Below are 20,627 nucleotides of genomic sequence, written 5' to 3'. Positions count from 1 at the left end.
AAGTTGTAATTTGAACTCTTTAAAAATGGTCAAGAATGTACTCCGAATTGTACAGCTTGGTTCTCACTAGCAGTAGCAAAATGCTGGGATGATACAGTACGCATGGACCTTTTAGACAGAAAGAAGTAAATAGATTTTAGCTTTGGATGCAAGAGATAATTCTGCTAGCCCACCTCGAAGATTTCTTTGACTTGTGTTTTTTAATACATTTTTATGTATTATTAAGCAGCTTGACTGAAAGCAGAAGACTTCGAGCTGGTGAAATGCTTCTTTGTTTTCACAAGCTGACGATGTACTCGCCCTTACTGCCCCTCTTAAACATGGCGCCTTTTGCTGAACATCTGTACCAGATGTTGTAGCCAACCAGCGACGATAGGCAGTTCCCATCATGCGTTGGGACAGAGGGAAGCCTTGCTGTAGGATGCTGAGCTGTCAAACGGCGGGACTCTGCTTGTGGGGTGTGTAGCAAAGCGGACGAGAAGATGGACTGCTTCACGGGGCTCCTCTGTTTCTCCCTCGGTAAGTACTGGACTGGGGCGTCGACGGCGTCGTTCGCTTTTGTTCGTGACCGCATTATTCACGGGGCTGGGTCAACTGCGAGTAGTGGAAAACATCAGTGATTTTATTTTTTATGCATGAAAAAAACAAAGATTATTCAAAACTTCATTAAGATGAATTGTGATTTTTTTTGTGAAATGCACGTTTTGCATGTATATAGTTTTTACTCAACATTGCGGTTATGGGGGAGGGGTGTTGGAAATCTGCTACTTATAGCATACCATGTCCAAAAATGCATATTTATTAATTGAATGGTTCAATGTATATAACGGTGCTCTCATTATTGTAAATTTGGTACAGGCTTATTGGGTGCGTTACAAAGATAGCAAAGATTCCGCTGTACTGCAGACTGGCTGCCTCTGTGCATGGAATAAATTATGCACATCTGCCAATGTGTAACGTGCCCTTTGCTGATTTGTCTTTTTATATATATTTTTTTAAAAGTGAATTTGGTAAGCTGTGCCGTTGGGAGGTATGATGTCTTAACCTGGAAGGATCGCACGATCCAGAGTTACTTCATTAGCAGGCAGAAGGCTGTCGTGCAGACGGATGGTGAGTGGAGCGCTTGACTTGACAGCGATCCGCTGTTAGAAAAGGGCCGGGGGGCTTACTGACACCCCGTCAACTGGTGCCCATCTTCTGCCACCCAGAATCCCGAATCCCTTTACTGCAGCCTGTGCTGTGCTAAAAATCTCACAAAAGCGCCGACTTCTTACTGTGTGCCGCACCTCCTTCTCAGTGTTTCTCTGCTTCACATGCAGCTCTTAATTATTCTAACCATTAATGTCCGTACTGCTTTCCTGCGCTCGCATGAAATTGTACTTATTTACATGCTTTTCAAGTAACAGAACTTACCAGCCTTTATCCTAGAAATTTTTCTTTTTTCAGTGATTGATTGGTTGATTTTAATTATGGTTTGGCTATCGTAATGCAAATTAGGTTTAGGGTGGAGATCCACGCGGGAAGCACATAACTGCGTCGTAATGTCAGATAGTAAAAGAAGTCAAATTATATACTGTGTTAGAAGATGGCTTGCAATTATTTTATGCGTACTCGCCTTCAAAAAAATTGGCAAAAAGATACAAATTTAGCTTTACACTTTTTGTAAAGAAACGTAACTTTCAAAAAGTACTGTAGCATTTATCCAACACTGTTAATCTACCTCAGGGTCACAGGGGTTGGAAGACTGTCTCGGCAGCACTGGGTACAATGCAGGAAACTACCCTGGATGGGTTGTTAGCTTATGTTACGTCCCAGCTGTATAGCTTTTACACCTGTAAGGTGTAAAACACCTATAAGACACCTATGCTAGTAAGACACCTGTGCTATACACTTTGTAATATTTGTCCATCCATATTTAGAACTGACTTTTTCTTGTCTATGTGTGCAGTCAGTGTCAGTCACATAAATCAACAGAGCTTGGTACGTACCTCACAAAGCTTACACAAACACACATTAATACTCAGTCCCTCTTGATCAATATAGTCAGTCAAGCAGCATGTATCTCCAACATAAGATTATATTAAATCCATACAGAAATCACAATATTCTGCAGCAAAAATACTTACAGATATCAACCCAGTTGAGTGAGCGCTGCTCTGGTCTAGTATGTGATATGTATACATCTTCATATTCCTAAGCATATATGTTATTGCATTATAATGTGCAAGTCAAAAGGCCATTTTGGTAAAATATACATTTTTATATGCAATTTGGTAATTTGCTAGGTAAACAATCTTTACATGAATAAATTTTGCACGATTAATCTGTGCTTATAAGCGTATATACATTGCATAACATTTTGACAGCTGTATAGTGAAACATCGAAAGATTAGTATTCAAAAGTCGCTGTAATATGCAGCAGCCTCCCACAAAGAATGGATGCATAAATACTATATATATATATATATATATATATATATATATATATATATATATATATATATATATATATATATATTCACTTCAACGGTCCTCCCTGCGTGGAATTTGCATGTTCTGCCCGTGTCTGCGTGGGTTTCCTCCGGGTACTCCGGTTTCCTCCCGCAGTCCAAAGAAATGCAGGTTAGGTGCATTGCCGATTCTAAATTGTCCCGTGTGTGTGTGTGTGCCCTGCGGTGTGCTGGTGCCTTGCCCAGGGTTTGTTTCCAGCCTTGTGCCCTGTGTTGGCTGGGATTGGCTGCAGCAGACCCCCATGACCCTGAAGTTAGGATATAGCAGGTTGGATAATGGATATATATATAGGCAATCTTTTCTAAATTTATAGGTACATGTGTAAATATTACTTATATATTAAATGTTTCAAAACACTTTTTGCAACAGCTGGCAAACTGCTACATTTTTTTCTCCAAACATGTATAATATAAAAAAGATTTATATACATTCCTAATAGTACAGAAAATTCCACACTTTCAGTTTTTGAGTTTTTAATATGTACCAAGGGTTTAGTAGAAAAACTGACAAAGTAATTCATTGAGAAAAAATTAAAATTCTGTTTTGGTTACACCAGGTAAAAAAGAAAAACACAACCTATGTAAAATTTTCATTTATCCAGAGGCAATCTATAGCAAGAAAATAAATCGCAAAAATCTGAAAATATCAAAAAAGTCATTCTATTGAAAGACTTTCTAATTTTGTTTCTGTTTGAATATTCACAGTTGTTTGTTTTAATCATTTTTCATTGTGCACGGTTTCCAACAATAGGAATTTTTCCATAAGTATTGCCTTTGAATTATTACATGATTTTAAAGCAGATGGTTAAAGAGATCATATGGTTTTCTTCATGATTCTTTGGGTTTTAAAACTGATTTTCTCTTCCTTTTTAAACATCTCTATTTACTCTTAATGTTATTACTAACTCTGCCAATCAGTTCAAATTTTGTGCTGGGTTTAGGAAGAGTAAGGAACCAACTAAATGACCATTTAGACCTCCTTTTACCTGCATGCACTCCAATGAGATTAGTTTCCTTTTTTAACCTTGTAACAGAAATGCTTCTTCCTAAATTCTGAAAAAGTCACATTTTTATTCTTGGACCTAACAGTTATATTTAGTATGTTCAATAGTTACAACATAATAGTGCTGCTCTTTCTTCTGGGCACCACTATTTTTGTATAAATATATATCAAATACAGTGTGTGTATTTATGCATGTTAAGTGGTGGTTCTACATTGGCCTAGTATATGCTGTCACAAAAATCACATTCTTTGTTCATTCTGTGTATTGCTGAGGATGTTGACCTACACTCTATAGGTCTTCATTAATCTGCAATGTAAAAAACAATTAAAGACAAATAAGAAATGTGCACATGACATTGCATTCAGGGGCATTTGGGGCTTCAAGTATTTTTTCAAGGCTAGAGCAGAGTAAGTCTACCAAATTTAAATACATTTGGTCTACCAGGAGTTGGGTTTTTCCATATAATAAAACAAAAACAGATAGACATGACAATGAGAAAAGGCTTGTTTGCATAAAATGGTTGACTAGTTATATTTTGTTCTGCCTCAGATAGAGACAGTGGTATTTTTAATGAAATGGATCAGGAGATGAAACATAGTCAGGAAGTCAAGCAGCGGTCGATATCAAAAACCAATCTGATCTGTCATCAGCATTAGAATGTTAAATAAAAAAGACCTTCATACAAAAAAAAAAACTGTGTTACCAAGAAGGAGTTTAAATTGCAAAAGCCAATTCTAAACTTTGTCAGGACAACTGTTAGCACAAAATGAACATCAGAATTGGATTTCTTGGGCCAAAAAATGCCAATAGACATATAGATTTTAAATATCCATTCAGAAATTCACCCAAAAATGAAAGATAACAATCACAACACATTTATATATTTTATTCACACCACACAATGTATGCTCATAAACTGTATATTTTACAATACAATACAATTTATTTTTGTATAGCCCAAAATCACACAAGGAGTGCCGCAATGGGCTTTAACAGGCCCTGCCTCTTGACAGCCCCCCTGTCTTGACTCTCTAAGAAGACAAGGAAAAACTCCCAAAAAACCCAGTAGGGAAAAAATGGATATGGAATCTTGGGAAAGGCAGTTCAAAGAGAGACCCCTTTCCAGGTAGGTTGGGCGTGCAGTGGGTGTCAAAAAGAAGAGGGTCAATACAATACAATACACAGAACAGAACAAAACAAAACCTCAATACAGTATAAAAATAAAAAATTTAGAAGTACGTAGCAGAATTTAACAATGGATGACATCACATAATATGATTTGGATTTGTTTATAATCCTGGAGACCTCATCCATCAAGCTGCCTTCTCCATTTGGCCATTCCACAGCTGAAACAGTGCTGGGCCAGCCATTCTGATGAAAGGACCTCTCTTTCCCATGATTCCAGCTATCCTCCATCAGGGATGACTTTACCATAAGCAGGCATAACAACTTGGCAGGAGGGCCATGGCACCAAGTGCCACATTTGAGTACCAAGAACAGAAACAGAATAGGTGAGGGTTAGTATCAAATTATAACTATCATGTTATTTTGATTTTATAAAATCAGTGAAAGTTGATTAGAGATTGGGAGAGAATACACTCCCAAAAGGAAGGATGCAGTGACAGTCTACCTAGGTGATGTCTGAAGAACTACTGACAGGAGGTCGTTGACTGCAGTCTAGGGTACAAGTGCATTGCAACTGTGAACTGATAAGAGTAAGAACAGTTACATTAAAACAGTGACAGAGAAAATTGTGGGTCCACATTGAAAAGATTCAGTGCATTTGATTAAATGAATTTATATTTTAAGGAGATATATACTCAAAAGCTTATCCATAGTAAAACAACTGGTATATATCAAAACTGTTCAGATTTTTAATAATACCCTGCTATGGATTTTTGGTCATTTAGCTTATTCCAAGACTGTATTATTAGCTTAACAAATGACGAGAAGGAAGAAATAAAACACATTTGTTATTCTGAGATACTAAAAACATGCTTATTTTTAATACATATGTGATTGTTTAATCACTAGAATGTCATAGAATAACCAGACAATCATTTGATCATCAGCAACCGTGTGATATTCAACACACACTTGTGACTAGTTGTACTTTCAATTATTAATTACAAGCATGTTAATGGTTTGTTTATATTAGTACAATATATTTATATCACTTGGTAATATAAGGCAAATAATTCTTATAAGGTTACCAAATTTATGATTATAAAGAAACTTTTTACTCATTTTTCAAGCAATAATTAATGTATCAATATTATATGAGAAGGTTTTACTTGGGGCACTCTAAGTAATGCAAAGCAAATACTGTAGTTTTGCTGAAGCAGTTATGTTAATTTCTAATAAGGATTTCTGAAAGAGAAATTTACATTATAATAGACATCACTGGAATTTAGTGCACCGTTGCAACAAGATGAAAATAGTCAGAAGGAACACCTGCGACTAAAAGCAAAACCAGCTTTTCCTCTTTTTTTTTTGGAAAATGTTGTATTAACTTTAATTTTAATATTTGAAAAATACCTTATCCACACATCATACTTTGACTGGAAATTGTCAAGTAGGACAAAGCCTTGATTGCCTGGAAGCTAAACTAGCTAATCTTGATATTGATTTAACATTTCACCAATTAAAGATCAAAGGGTACACAGAGATTTTTCTAGAATTGTTTGATGAATGTAGAGGTACGCTGGATTTGACAATGAACATCTTTGTTATTCATAGGTGAATATACTGTACACACAACATATTGATGTACTGAATGTAGCCTGTTTAATATATTTAGTTCATAATTAAGCAAGAGAGGCACAGTGTTGTAGTAGTTAGTGCTGGTGCCTGCGAACCGTAGGTGGCCAAGTCAGGTTTGTACATCCAGGCCATTGATTTTACAATTGCCTTGCCTTTATTGGTTTTATAAATTACATCACCATGAATGGACTACAAAACAGTTATGCCTACAATACGTTGAAATCAGCATGAAGTATTGCTCTGGATTTTTTTATTGAAGCCTCATTCTTTAAAATCGTACTACATGCAGGAAGACAGGAGTAAAGGACAAGGATAAATGCTGTTGCTGTTGAGTTCAGGTGTGTGCTAGAATGTGGACTGCTGTAGCCATTCACTTTCCTCTCAATGCAGCCACGATAGTCTTGTGCTCCCAGTAAACCTGAATTGGATAAGTAAATTACAAGAATGATGACATATAAGTGGTTTGTTATCATTTAGAAATATATGATTTTGTAAGGCATAAGTGTCCATTTGTTTCTTGAATCAGATTCTTCCAGTTCTGTGTTAAAGAGAGAAGGAATATATCCCAGCAGAACTGACCACAAGGTTGGAAACAATCCAGTTCAGGATGCCATTTAAAGAAGTAGATACTGATGTAATCACATGTCGCCAGTAAGTACATTTTGCAGGTTTAGTTTGACCAGTTTCTGTTGTAGTACACAAATGGCAGATGCCTCTGTCATCTGTGAACAACATCAGATACGGGAAAAAGACTTTTTTTATATGGAAGTTTCCAAGGTGACAAACAGAGAATTATAAAAGAGGATGATAAAGTATCAATTAAAAATTAATTGGTGATCCATGGTGTATCCCGTAGAAATATTAATCAGTATTTCTCTTATGAAGAGTAGCCTTCTCCTAAGAGCTTTACTCTAAGTTTGTGTTTTAGATGGAGTTTAATGTTGTGACAGATGATTTTTATGTTATTTTTGTTTTACTCACAGTTTAGGCATTACCTGTAAACCTCTAGCTTCATCATTATTTTATGTAGTTTAAGTAAGTGACAAAAGCTCCTAAAATTAATTAGGATGATAAAAGTTGAAACAGCATTAGCTTTTTGTTTTTGCATATCCTGGAAAATACTAGGCTGTGTTTCATTAAACACAGCTGGATTTCACTCTTTGTTTTTGAAACTTCCTGCTTTAGCTTGAAGAAAGGGTCTGTGTTTTAAAGAATTAAATTGGGCACTTTTAAAATTGACGAATTCCAGCGGTAATAAAAATAGTAACCAAGAACTTCCACATTAAAATCTGTAATACATATATAATATTTTTCAGTGGAGTCACTTATTGAAAGAGCAGGCTGATTTTTGCTGTTTAAAACTAAATGTTTGAAAAAAAAGGAAACCACATTACATTTAACCAAATTCTATATGAATGGTTTTCTGTTTAATCAGCAGTTTCCATTGCGACTTTACCTACGATGTCTCCAAGTAGGATATATTTGTTTGGTTGCCTAGAAACTGCCTACTGGGCCTTGTGGTCTACATCTCTGTATGGATCCAGCATACACAACATGCTGTCATGTGTCAAGTGTGTGAAGTTGAAAATCTGTGTGTCTGTTCAGCTGTCTGTTTTTTATACAGTTAGAATCTACTTAAATGAGCCTTGTCAAAGTCCACATAACTGGGTCATAGGCTGCACTAGAGTGGAAATGTTTACAATAGTTGCGAAGTTTGCAATTTAAAGAAAAGAAAAAGATCTGACAAAGAAATAGATAAACAAATAACTTTCTTAAACATCAAGGTATAAGATGAGTACAGTGTCAACTTTCCACAGGTGTAATGCAGAAACTACTACAGTGAAAGCCAGTCTATTGCAAACCCACCTTTTCTCATACACACACATACATATGCTACACCCTGTTACTTCAGTCAACACTCAAAGCTGCTGTCTTATTAAGCACAATCTTTCTTTCTTTCTTTCTTCAATATTAATAATTTATATTTCAGGCTGCTATCTTTTATCATTTTGCAAATTGCAGCTACTATAACTGCTGCTGTGAGTCCACTTTATTTTTAGAGAGCTACATACCCAAAAATATAATTATGCTGCCTTTTTCAAGTTATCTAAAACTCATCATTATATAGTGCCATGGATCATTAAATTGCTCTCTCTTGTTTGCACACTCAAATACTGTAATTCTAGGCATAATCTTGAGAAATTGTTTGCCTTGCGCAGTTGAAGCCTTGCCATTTTGTGGCAAAGTTTCTTACAATTTCTTAGATAACTTAAAACATTTATTGTCTTAAAACATTTATGGTTAAGAAAACATTTTTTAATCAAGTTAAATAAATTACCGATATTTTTTCCAATACATGTCATCATTTATCATCATGAGCAGGGCAATATAAATTCAGGGTTGTGGAAGAGAGACACATTGACAATTGCTAACAGAATTCCCCCACTTTCTCTGTCATGCAAACTTCTGCCTATTGCATTTGGTGTTTTTTTTCTGTAGGTTTTTTTTTTTAGTTCTTCTACAGTATTTCAGGGTACAACATAGACATTGGGCAGAATGGTGGTGCAGTGGTAGCGCTGCTGCCTCACAGTAAGGAGACCTGGGTTCACTTCCTGGGTCCTCCCTGTGGGTTTCCTCCAGGTGCTCTGGTTTCCTCCCAAAGACACACAGGTTAGGTGCATTGGTGATCCTAAATTGTCCTGTGTTGGGCTGGTGCCCTGCCCAGGATTTGTCCCTGCCTTGTACCCTGGGATTGGCTCCAGCAGACTCCTGTGTTAGGATATACCCAGTTCGGAAAATGACTGACTGACGTAGACATTTTTAAATTTATTGTACCTTATTTTTAAACAAAGATTTGGTATACTTTAAAACACTTGAAAGTTAATCCATTCAAATTATACTGAAAGTGTTTTCTGAAACCCTTCATAACTAAAGTAGTACTTAATCTCATGTGTGAAATAATGAGTTTACCAACCCAATTGTTATTTTTATTTATTGGACTTTTGTCTAAAATTCTGTCTCAGAAAGACAGAGGTCAATTTAATTAGATCACAAAAAACATTAATGCTGTTATTTGGGTTATATGTAATAACAATAAAAAAAATAATAATAGGTTGATGTTCCAATATAAAAATAAAATTATAATGTTTAGAAAATGTAGTGATAGATTATGTAGTCTATAGATTAGTGCAAAAGGGTCTCTTTGTAGTATTAACACCTGTAGACAATTTATGTGCATGATGAATTAATTAATCAAATTCGGTATGTAAGCAGTTACATCCTTTAAAGTCGGAAGGTAAATTTCCCTTTAGCACCAACAACGACTATTCTGAAACTGGAGAAACAATTGTGGGTGGACATAAACCCTGCTGGATCATGTCAGTAATCAACAGCTATAGAAATACAGACTGCCTGAGGTGAATTAATAACCCTGCTTGGTCTGGTGTAATACGAATTGGAAAGAGGAACACACTGGGATTTTGCCCTCAGTCCCACTGTGCAGCTCTTGACAGCGCTCAGTTTCTGCTCCGCAGGTCTACAGACAAGTGATGCACATGGGCTCAGCAAGGCTTCTGTGTCCAAATCTGTGCATGGTGGGATTAGATTACTATTGACCACGAGCAAGTCACTTGCCTGTCTGTGCTACAACTGGAATAGAAGGAAAAGCAACCAATTGTGTGCTAAATATTGTAAGTCAACTTGGATAAATGTGTCAGCCCTTAACATAATTACATTTATAATGATAATAATAATAATAACAATAATACAAATAATAATTATAATAATAATACAATGCCTAATTTAAAGCTAAAATTGTTTTTAATGTAATTGCAGGAATACCTGACATTGTAGGTACAGTGGATAGAATGTTCATTCCTGTTCATACCCCAACCTCCTGAATCCCAACCATACCTGTCAAAAATATCCAGGTGATAAGCAACCAACCATTAGGGACTTTTTACAGACTTTGTACATGTAGCCAGATGGTCTATGATTACAAATGACGATGTGGTCTAGTTCTGGGGTCAGATGATAAGGGATGGTGCGTTTACTTGTAGCTGGATACCGGAGACAGTGGGTTATCCTCTTTGTGAATGCCTGCCAGTTCCAGTGTTGAATCCCAAACTGTTGCTGAGGAGAGGTATAACAACACACACCAAAGCACATGCACTGTTACAGAGTGCACTCTGGGCATGTGGAAGATGCAATTCTGGTGCCTGCACAAGTCCTTGGTGGTCTTTCACAAACCTTGGAAAACAACACTTGTAAATTTTTGCCACTTCCTATACAAGTAGTTTTAACTCCTCTGTGGTGAAATGCTGTTTTTCCAATCACTGCTCAATTGTCCTTTTTGCAAGAAAACTACATGTTGTGAGCCGTTTTATAGATTTTGATTAACAGTTTAGAATAATTTTACTTATATTCAAATTTGTATTTAGTTTGTGCCTTTTTTGTTAATTGTTTTTCTATTTCATTTTTTTTCTCTTTACATTTGCACATGTGTGGTGTGACAATATAGTATATACCTGGCAAACCAAATACATGGGATTGACTTTCTGATGTGGACACTGGGAGGAGCTCAACAAAGTAGTAGTTTAAAAGTGATTGTTAAATGTCAAATAACAAAGGGCTCCAGGAAACACTCTTAAAACTCACTCACTTTCTATTCAGTAAGATTTATCATTTTTGGAAAATGTACCCCACTGCATTGAAATTACAACGACAGAAAAATCTGTGTTTAAGTGTATTATGTAAAATTTGTGATATCTGTAACTGTGAGCTCAAATAATGTAGAACGTTTAATCATATTCATTGTTGTAATGTTGTTAGTTATATAGTAGTTCTTGAGTAAAACTAAAGTCCTATTTCTACTACATGCACCATCCATTTTATTATGCTTTCACTTTAGTAAATTGCTAATTTTTAAATGTTCTTTTTCCTCTTGTAGTGATACTTTGTCTGTAAAGGGCATCACCCCTTTAATCTTTGCCAGTACACAAATCTATCAAAGGCAACCTGCGAAACAGCAGTGAGTAGCCCTTTGATAAGTCAGGAGAACACCAGAGAATAGCAGCAGGGATACCCTGGAGAAGTTCTATATGGACAGAAGAAGAGAGAGATGTCACTCAAAATGGAACAGTGTGTATATGCTAAATGAAAAAAACACCTTCTGATTAATTAAAAAATTGCCAGGACCTTTAAAATACTACATGGAAAACTGATGCAAAGATGCTTTAGGATAACATTTGGAGAGGACAGAGAGAGGATGTGTGTGCGAGGTTGGGGCATGAGATCTTCCTTCCACTTCATTTCTTTGAAGTACAGAAAAATGCATTGGGACATAAACATTCGTTAAAAACCAAACTTTGTATCCTGTTGTTTATTTTTTTTTGTTGTGCTTTCTATCCCACGGTGTCTGTGTGGTATTTGTTTAAGAAGATGTTAGTCTTTACAACAGGCTCTGGGTAGAGTGTTGAACTGTAAAATTTACCCTTAGTTAATCTGAAAGATTTTGTTGTCAACATCAGCGATGATGGATTTACTTTTTATCAATTATTTGACACCAGTAACGCACTCTGCACGAGAATGATACACTTGACTTGAGCATTCATAGTTTTCATACTCTTTCTGTGTATGTTTAGCATTCATTTGCTCAGAGGTTGATATGCTAGCTGCATCCCTAGCAGCTCTTCTTTTCTCCACCCTAGCGCCCGTTTCTTCTCTTCTTCCGTTGGCATCTTTTCGTGTTAAAACTGATTAAGTCAGTCTTTGCGTTGCAATTACTTAGCAAGTTTTCCTTAATTTTTCACTTAAGCTGGCACTTAAGTCTTCAATCTGCCACAAGAATGATGTAAGATATGAAGAGGTAGGGAAAGTGATAGCGAAGGTGATAGGGATGAGAATGGCGGCCGTATATAGAGTTGATTCTACAATAAAATAAAAATAGGAATAACCTTGGAGGTCAATCATCACCCCAAAGTGGATTGCAAACGTCATGTAGTATATGTGTACCAAATTTCAGGTCAATAGGTCAAACGGTTTGTGAGCTACAGACAAATGAACAGCCACGGTAGCATATTATATAAAAAGGTTTTTGCTACATTTAACTGATTTATCATTTCTTGGTATTAAGCAAGTGGCACTATACAGTAGTACATTATTCGGGACTTAACACTGTAAATATTTTAGACTGTTAACTTACACTACAAGGTATATTACTGTATGTACAGTATTCAGTTACTAAAATTCTTGGCACTAACCAAAAAGGCTTTTAAGTGAGATATATAAAGTATTTGTTCTCTGTTTTATAGCTAGATCTAGATTTAAAATAAATACAGATATATGTTAAAACTACCCATAACCTAAATTTGTCATTAATCCGAGATCTAAATATTTATATACTGTGTAGTTTTTGTCTGTTTTACTACTTTTTTTTCTGTTAGGCTATCTAATATTCAGTTGTAGGTGAAATTTTCTGGCATAAACCCGTAAGTCTCAAGAGCAGTTTAAATGAAAAACTGTGGCACAAAATAGCGTTATTACATTAGAGTCTTTCCTGGAGTATTCCATTAGCTGTTACATATAGCAGTGAAGGAAAATTCAAAATAGATGGTGCCAGGTGCCCCAAGGATATGATAAAACAGTTTTTCTTCAGAATTTTACTATAGTAAAATGAATAGTAGTATGGCAAATATAAATGCTACAAATTGTGTTTTTTCCCATAATGTATGCTTAGTTCAGTCATCATGTATTCCAAAAATATAATTTCCATTTATTCATCTATTTTCTGTCATAATAAATCTTATATAGGGCTGTAGAGAGACAAAGCATTTCTCACAAGGCAGGAGTCCTTGTGAGGAGTTGGCCATCACAGGTCACACCCAGCTTGGAGGAATTGAATCTATCTCCTGAAAGCTCCACAGACCACTCTCCTTCAATAATACACTTATAAACATTGCTTTTAAATCACAGAGAATATCTTTCATTTTAATTTTAACTGCTGATTAATTTTGCTTGCTTTTCGTCTACACTGTTGTACAGAGAAGAACTGTGAATAAGTGTTCCATTGTCCTTATCATATTCTTCCCCTTTTTCCCACCTTGGTGCCATCCTTGTCCCTGGCAAATCTTTTGCCAACCTGGTGATCCTCTACTAGTGCATCATTGTGATTGAGTCACAAAACAGCCTGGTGCTGCATCTGTCATCGTTTATTTTAGTGGCACACAAAAATGTCTCATTGGAGTAACTTGGTGAATATAGTAATGGCTGCAAGTGCCAGATTATCAAGAAGAAAAGAGATTATTGGCAATGTGAGTAATGTCATAGGCTTGTGACATTTGCTGCCAATCTAAAAGTTATATACATTAACCTGCTAGACGTTTATCCCTTTACATTTAACTAAGAGACAGCATATAACATATGGTTATGGGTTCATCATAAATGAAGCAACTGTTTAGGTATGTTCATGCAGACATATTAATGAAGAGCATTCAACCTATACCGTATGTTCAGATTTATACTGATTCTTCTTGCACAAATGTTCCGCACTAAACCATTGTCTTTTCAGAGTGTAAAATTTAGAATAAAATGCTACCTGCTCCGTACCTGCTATTATTACAGAGAAAAGCTTGATTCCTAACAATGGATCATTTGTATTAGGAATTACATTCTAAACTTCAGTAGATTGTAAGTTGATAACTTAATAAATATTTTTATTATATCACAAAATCCTTAAAAGAAAACAGATAACAAAGCTCTCAAAATAAGTGCCAGGTTTGTGATAACATATGCTAACAAGCCCTTCAATATGAGTCATATGTACTAAATATTAATATCAGTAGGTGTTTTGTGACTGTTCCTCAGTGGATTTTCTTTTCTATTTTATTGGGAGTTAATTCTTGAAAAATATAGAAAATCTCAATGAAATGTGAAGTAAAAACAATACTAGATATTGCTAAATTAATGTGACCATAAACATTTAAATCAACAGAATGTGTTAATGGTTTTAACAGATATGCAAGATTCTAATCAAAACTAGTCATAACAGTTTTGGGTCAGTATTTATATTGTAGCTGGTATATTTGTTCCAGGTTTTAGGTTCTAGACTCCTGTGCTAAATGCTTTCTCAACTGTTTAGTAATAGTTTACTTTGTTGAAGTAAGGTAGTTTTATACAAGTAATTGGTTTTAGCTTTTGAGTGTAATATGTGATTTGCTGAACCCTAGATGCTCTGTGTTTTAAATTTCAATAGATAGGCTATTGTAAAAATGATTGATCAAAAACTTGAGGGGTCATAATTTAGAAATGAGTGAGGTTTATTTGTGTGACATTAAGTAAATAAATACTTTTATTACATGATTGAAGTTTGGATAGAATTACAGTATATTTCAAAATTAAGCATGAAAAGTTTCAGTTTCCTTGGTTTTTCTTTTAGTGTAAGCACTCTGATTTCTTCTCACCAAACAAAAATGCATTTAAATGTTTTTATCCTTGCACAGCCAATGACTAGCTTCCTTGGAAATATGTCAACATAAGTTCATTCTAGAGCTTATCATGCTTAGATAGTGCAATGCAGTAGTTTTAGAGAGTCACATTTGTTACCTTTAACACAGGGTTTGTATCATTTGAGCTCTAAGCTTTAAGCAGAACAGCACAAAGGAAATACATCTTCTTACCTTAATGTTCCTTCACCATTCAAACTGTCCTTTAAAAAATGTCAATGTGTCCTCCAGAACGTTTCACAATCTCAAACACAGAGTTTTTCTTGAAACCGGAAAGGGCATTTTGCCAGAAGGTCATTTTTTGACCATGGCTGTTAGAGTTAGATCAACTGGCAGGCTAGATCTGTAAGTGCTGGAAGTGTCCTCCAAATTAGTTTTTTTGCAAAGTTTATTAAAACTAGCTTTGCCCTTACTTTTTAAAATTAGCATCTGTATATTTTAGACTTGATTATGATGAGATGATGAGTGCAAGCACATTTTGTTTAACACACTAATGAAAATAGGACTAATTACACAAAGTACATCATGTACCTAGTTTAAAATTATCATAAAGAGGCTAAATATGAGAATTACTCTTATTAATGTATTACATACATATCCTACCAATTATCAATAATAAAATCAAAGTAAATATTTAATACATAATTCTACTCATAATAGTGGTCCACATTTAAATTGCACTTTTCAGATCCATCCATTTTTCCGTCTCACTTAGTCCAGTATAAGGTGGCAGGTTGCCTGCTTAGACATCATTAGGTACAATTCAGAAACCCATTTTGGATAGGGCTACCAGCTTGTTAAAGCTCCACACTACAGGTATATCCACACTAACTTATATTAGACCAATTTAATTTCATAAGTTATTCTGCACTTTACATCTCTAGAATAATAAAGGAAACCAGAGAACCAAGTGAAAGAATGAGAAAATTGTGCTTTTGTAGGAAATCCCACACAGGCAGTGACTGGGATGGGACTCAAATCTGGGTCCTTTAGAAAAATGAAGAACAGTTTCAGAAAGAATGCATCTGTTTTCTTTCATAATTCAATATTACAGTATGTTATTTTTTGTTTAATTTTAATTATTTTAAAAATCTAACTGGGATGATGCTAGAAATTGTGGAGACACTGTTTTTCCAGAACAGTTTTATTTTGTAAAAAAATGTGTTTATTTATTAATATTTTTTCTGAGCAGGTGTTAGGACTAATAGGTATAGAAATTATTTCCTCAAGCATGCAGGTTTACTATGACCCAGCAAAACAGAAATGTTTACAAGGTAAAATGATAAAAGAAAATGTTTTGTGTACAGTGCAAATCTGTTTGTTCCCATATAAACAGGACAGAGTATATAATGAAGAATTCTAAAGCTTTACAACTCTATCAAGAATGCTCATTCATACAGTAAATATATTGTTTTTAATTTGGTTTCTGTTGAAAACCTAAGTCATTACTGTATATGTGTACTGGCAAATGAGTAAGAAGCACTCAAGTAAAAACAGCAGTAAACAATGAGGGTTTTATACAGTATTGTTAATTTTTCTTAATTGTCTAAAATTAAGATTCCCAGTATTTTCTTATATCAAAAATAAAATAAGGAAGGGAAAACCAAAGCAATTTGAAACAACACAAATACAGTGTACTGCACATATATTGCTGGATAGGTGGCATAATTCAAAGACGTCCAAAGGAGAAAATTTGAAAAAAAATTTGAACGTCCTTATAAGTAGTTTTTATCAGCCATATTTGAAACATGCTATATTATACATAACAGAAACTAATTTGTTTAAATTACAGACTTTGAGAATGTTGGTAGGAGTTTTCTTTTTTTTACATTAAGTCCAGCTGTTTGGATAACTCTCCTCACTCCTACTCATTAAGGGCTATGCCAGGGCTCTGGAGGGAGACTCTGTCCTATGGTTGAGCCTAAGATACAGGAGGAACAATGTGGATTCTGTCCTAGCCATAGAAGAATATACCAACTCTTCTCCAGGGCACAGTTGCTGGAGGGTTCGCGGGAGTATGATAACCCATTCTGCATGTGCAGATTTGAAAAAAACCTATAGTTGTGTCCAATGGCATGTGTTGTGGGAGCTGCTACCTGAATATGGGGTAATAGGGCTGCTTTTGCATACTATTCATTCCCTAAAGGAATGGAGTGATAGTATTAGGTTGAATTTATTCACCATGTGTGTTGGATGGAGTAAAGGCTGTAACTTTTTTTGTTTATGGTTTTCATGGACAGGATATCAAGACGCAGCTGAGAATGTGAGGATGTCTAGCTGTGGAGGTTAGAGGTACTATTGTTGCTTTATGCAGATAATGTTGCCCTTTGCGGACTAGAGTGGCTGTAGCTGTTCTGCAGCACAGTACTGGTATGTGGTGGTGAAGCAGAAGCTGAGTCTAAAGATAAATCTCTTGGTTTGCCAGTCAATATACTTCCTTGTCCTCATCCTTGTTATCTATGTGGATAATGACCAAAAGAATGAGATTGCGAGTATAAGCTCCAGAAATGAGGTTTCTTTGTAGGGCTGCTGGGCTGACACTCCATGATTGAGTGGGAAACTCAGTAATTCGGGAGAGCCTCTTAGATTGCGTGGAGCCAATTGAGGTGATTTGGACATTTTATAAGGATGTACCCCAGGTGGTTCCCCCTGGTGCTGCTCTGTACATGTGATCTACAGTGCTGAGAACATATTGCAGATCCAGGACACCCTGAAAGAATTATATCCCTCAACTGGCTTGGGAATGTCTGGGAATTCACAAAAGAAGTTATGAAATGTTAAACTAAGAACAGGGAAGTCTGGGCTGACCTGCTTGACCCGCTACCACCAAGACCTCCACCAGGAGAAGCAGTTTCAGATAGTGAGATACATTGAGATGAGATAAGTCCATGTCTTGTACAGTATGTGTAATGTTTGCTGGAGTGGTGGTTAGTAAGTAGAACTGAGTTATATATATATGAATACATAACATTCCCAGACTATTAATCTAATTCAGGGTTGATCGAGTGCCAGGATCTCCATTTCCATCACACTTTTCCAGACTTTGTGATAATCTGAAGGCAGTATTGACTTCAGGTCCCTTAACATTAATCCTGTTTGGGTTACCTATTGTGGGTCTGTACCTCCTGTTGTCCTGTTGTTTTCATTCTCTTTAACCTTAAGTGAAGCATATCTCATTTTATTAAAGTAAATTAATTGATTTAAAATATTCAGAACTTAAGACAGCAATAGAAGACACGAAATCAAGGTTACTATTTATGATAATGAGGCAGAGAAGGCAAGCAGGAAAAACAACTCTTGTGGTTTTATATTCTATATCAGAAATATTTCAATGGCCTGGCTCAGCTGATATATGCATATTTCAACCAATTATGTTGGTTTTTCCTCATGTTTAGACCTTAGGTTTCACAAGCCCTCTCTAATGAGTTCTTAGACCAAGAGTTTGCTAAATAAGCCAAGGTGTTCCTGACAGGTTACTGGTTTCTAGAGCATGTGTTGGAAAAAAACATGTGGAAGATGGAACAATTGTCCATCCCATGGCTTGTTTACTTATACACACACACATGCAAAGGACCAGTTTATTTATTTAACTTTAACTTCTTTAATTAAAAAACATAACAGGACATAGCTCATGTAAACAAATGAAAATAACGCAAAGTAAAAGATTTGAAAACAGTCAATGAAACTTCGGTATTCAACAGCCACCCAAACAAGAGAACTTTACAGCTAAAGAGTCCATCTGAGATGATTCTTTGTATGGGATTAAACAGACTGTATTAAGAAAAAAGACTGAGCACATATCAAGCATGTTTACTTTTGAATTCATTAATGAGTTCTTGTGAAGTTATGAAAATGTTCTGAGCAGATACTTGTGAAGAGTATTTGACTTGAAATAATACAGAACATTGCTTTCCCACTGAGTTAGAGAGGCTGGATTTGGAGTTTTACCTGTACCCAAAACAAAGTCTTTGTGCAAGTAGTATGGTATAAGGTATTAAATCCAACGCTGTCCAAGCCATATACAAAAATCTTTTCCCAAAGTGATTTAAGTGAGGTATGTTTTGAGATATTGGGACCCAGTGACGTATAGGGCTAATATAAAACTGGTTAACATACCTACAGTAACATGCAGGATATTAGAGATGTGGGATAAAGAGCAGGATAGCCTGTGAACAATTATCTACCATATATTCAAGAAGTAATGTAAAAGTAATGTAATAATAATACAAATTATCCAAGATAATAAAATCACATGCTGACCATTCTCACCCACAGTCACTCACACTGAAATTTCATTAGTATTAGTATAAGTGAGTCACACATATTTTCAGACTACAGCAGTACAAAATCAGAGCTCACCTTATCAAAGTTGCAAGCTAGAAAAACTGATGTATGCAGTGTACATACATGCAGACTATATTTGCACAGATACTTTAACAAAAGTAATTGAGTTACGGATTACACTGGTCAACTGGCACACTAGTAAAACTCACGTGTGAGTTGATTTATACACACAGACCGAGATCTCTTCCATACTTGTTTCATTTGATGCAGTTTGATCGCACGCTAAGGAGAAGCAGTCGGTTCATCAGCTGGCTTGCTGCTGCTGGTGAGCTGCATCTTCTGCTTGTCACTTGTCGTTGTTTTAAGAGCTGGGAGCTCATGAACTGTGTCTGCCAAAAGCATTCCAACAACTGCTAGGTTAGATGTCTATGAACTTTGTGGAAGACCAGCCCTGGCACAGACAGGCAGACACCAATGTTCCAAACACACACACATTTATTTACAATACATACAAGCCTCCAGTCCCGCACAAATCCCTGTGTCCCTTCACTACACACCCCCAAGTCTGGCCCTTCCACTAGTCCATCCTTCCTTCACCGCCTCAACTCCTCTCCTCCGAGCTTCATCCACTTCCACCTGACTCCGGCTGACGACTGATGTCCAGGGCTTCACAACGTCCTGGTGCCCCCGGTGGTGGCCAAGGGCCCCTATAGGGGTGAGGTTCCATGCTCCATTCCCCTGGCTCCCATATCAACCAGGGCAACTGCCCTCTCGTGGTCCGGGGGAGGTGTAGTCCCTTTCCCGATCCTTCTAGGCGTCCCGGCTGGGCACAGCCTCCAGCCGCCTGCCACAACTTGTTTTAAATGTTTTCTCACTGCCTTGTCTCATGTGATGTTAAAGTGTCTCTCGTGGGATGTCAAATTGTCTTCCAAGAAGATCACGTCTCGTCTCCCTAGTTTCCCTCCCAAGATTTTTTTTTTATAATAGAGAGATGTCTGTTCCCGGCCAGCTGTATCTTTCTGTTACCAGGCAACAAGACAGACAGAAGTGTGGGCCCTTTTTTCTGTTTAGCCTACCTAGACAGAGGCTGATGGCCTGAAATTAAAAGTAGAGTTCACAGTGTTTTTACAGTAATATTTTTTATTTATTTGGTGTGAATTTTTAAATGTCATACAAAACACTGAACAGCACACAAGACCCTGTTTATGCATAAGGATGCAAGTAGCTTGCATAAAAATGTCTTTGAGGACACATGAACTAATAAGATGTGCATTAGCTGCTTTACTTGCAGTACATCAGTATCATTCCTCTGTCAAATGTAAATGAAACCCGTTGCTGGTCAGAATTTCGTGAATAATTTTTTTTAAGGTTTTGTTAACCAGGACACTCCACATGTGCATTTTCTGCCTTGTGTAGTAGCAAGCTTGCTCTGATTAGAAAGTTTCAAATGATATAGGGACCAAAACAGATCTAATAATAACACACACCCATACACACCCAAAAACACTGTCAACCAAAATATAATATAAATTAAAAAGGTTACTTTGTGCAAGTTAAACCACTTT

At 36.1% G+C, this 20,627-nt stretch overlaps 1 protein-coding gene across 5 annotated transcripts in view; it reads left to right on the top strand.

Annotated features, from left to right (window-relative positions):
• Nucleotides 1-327: 327 nt before the first annotated feature.
• The window catches only part of sgce (sarcoglycan, epsilon), a 53,373-nt gene continuing 33,073 nt past the window's right edge, over nt 328-20,627 (top strand). For 2 of the 5 annotated variants that reach the window (XM_039736944.1, XM_039736941.1), the window contains exons 1-2: nt 328-519; nt 1,003-1,110. In XM_039736944.1, the coding sequence (XP_039592878.1) occupies nt 483-519; nt 1,003-1,110 (145 nt within the window). In that variant the 5' untranslated portion in view covers nt 328-482. The remainder of the gene's footprint in view (nt 520-1,002; nt 1,111-20,627) is intronic. The other 3 variants (XM_039736940.1, XM_039736942.1, XM_039736943.1) reach the window with 3 other exon arrangements.

Source organism: Polypterus senegalus, chromosome 15, assembly GCF_016835505.1.
Source record: "Polypterus senegalus isolate Bchr_013 chromosome 15, ASM1683550v1, whole genome shotgun sequence".
NCBI classification, from domain to species: Eukaryota; Metazoa; Chordata; class Cladistia; order Polypteriformes; family Polypteridae; genus Polypterus; species Polypterus senegalus.
This window is presented reverse-complemented; position numbering and strand designations above follow the sequence as displayed.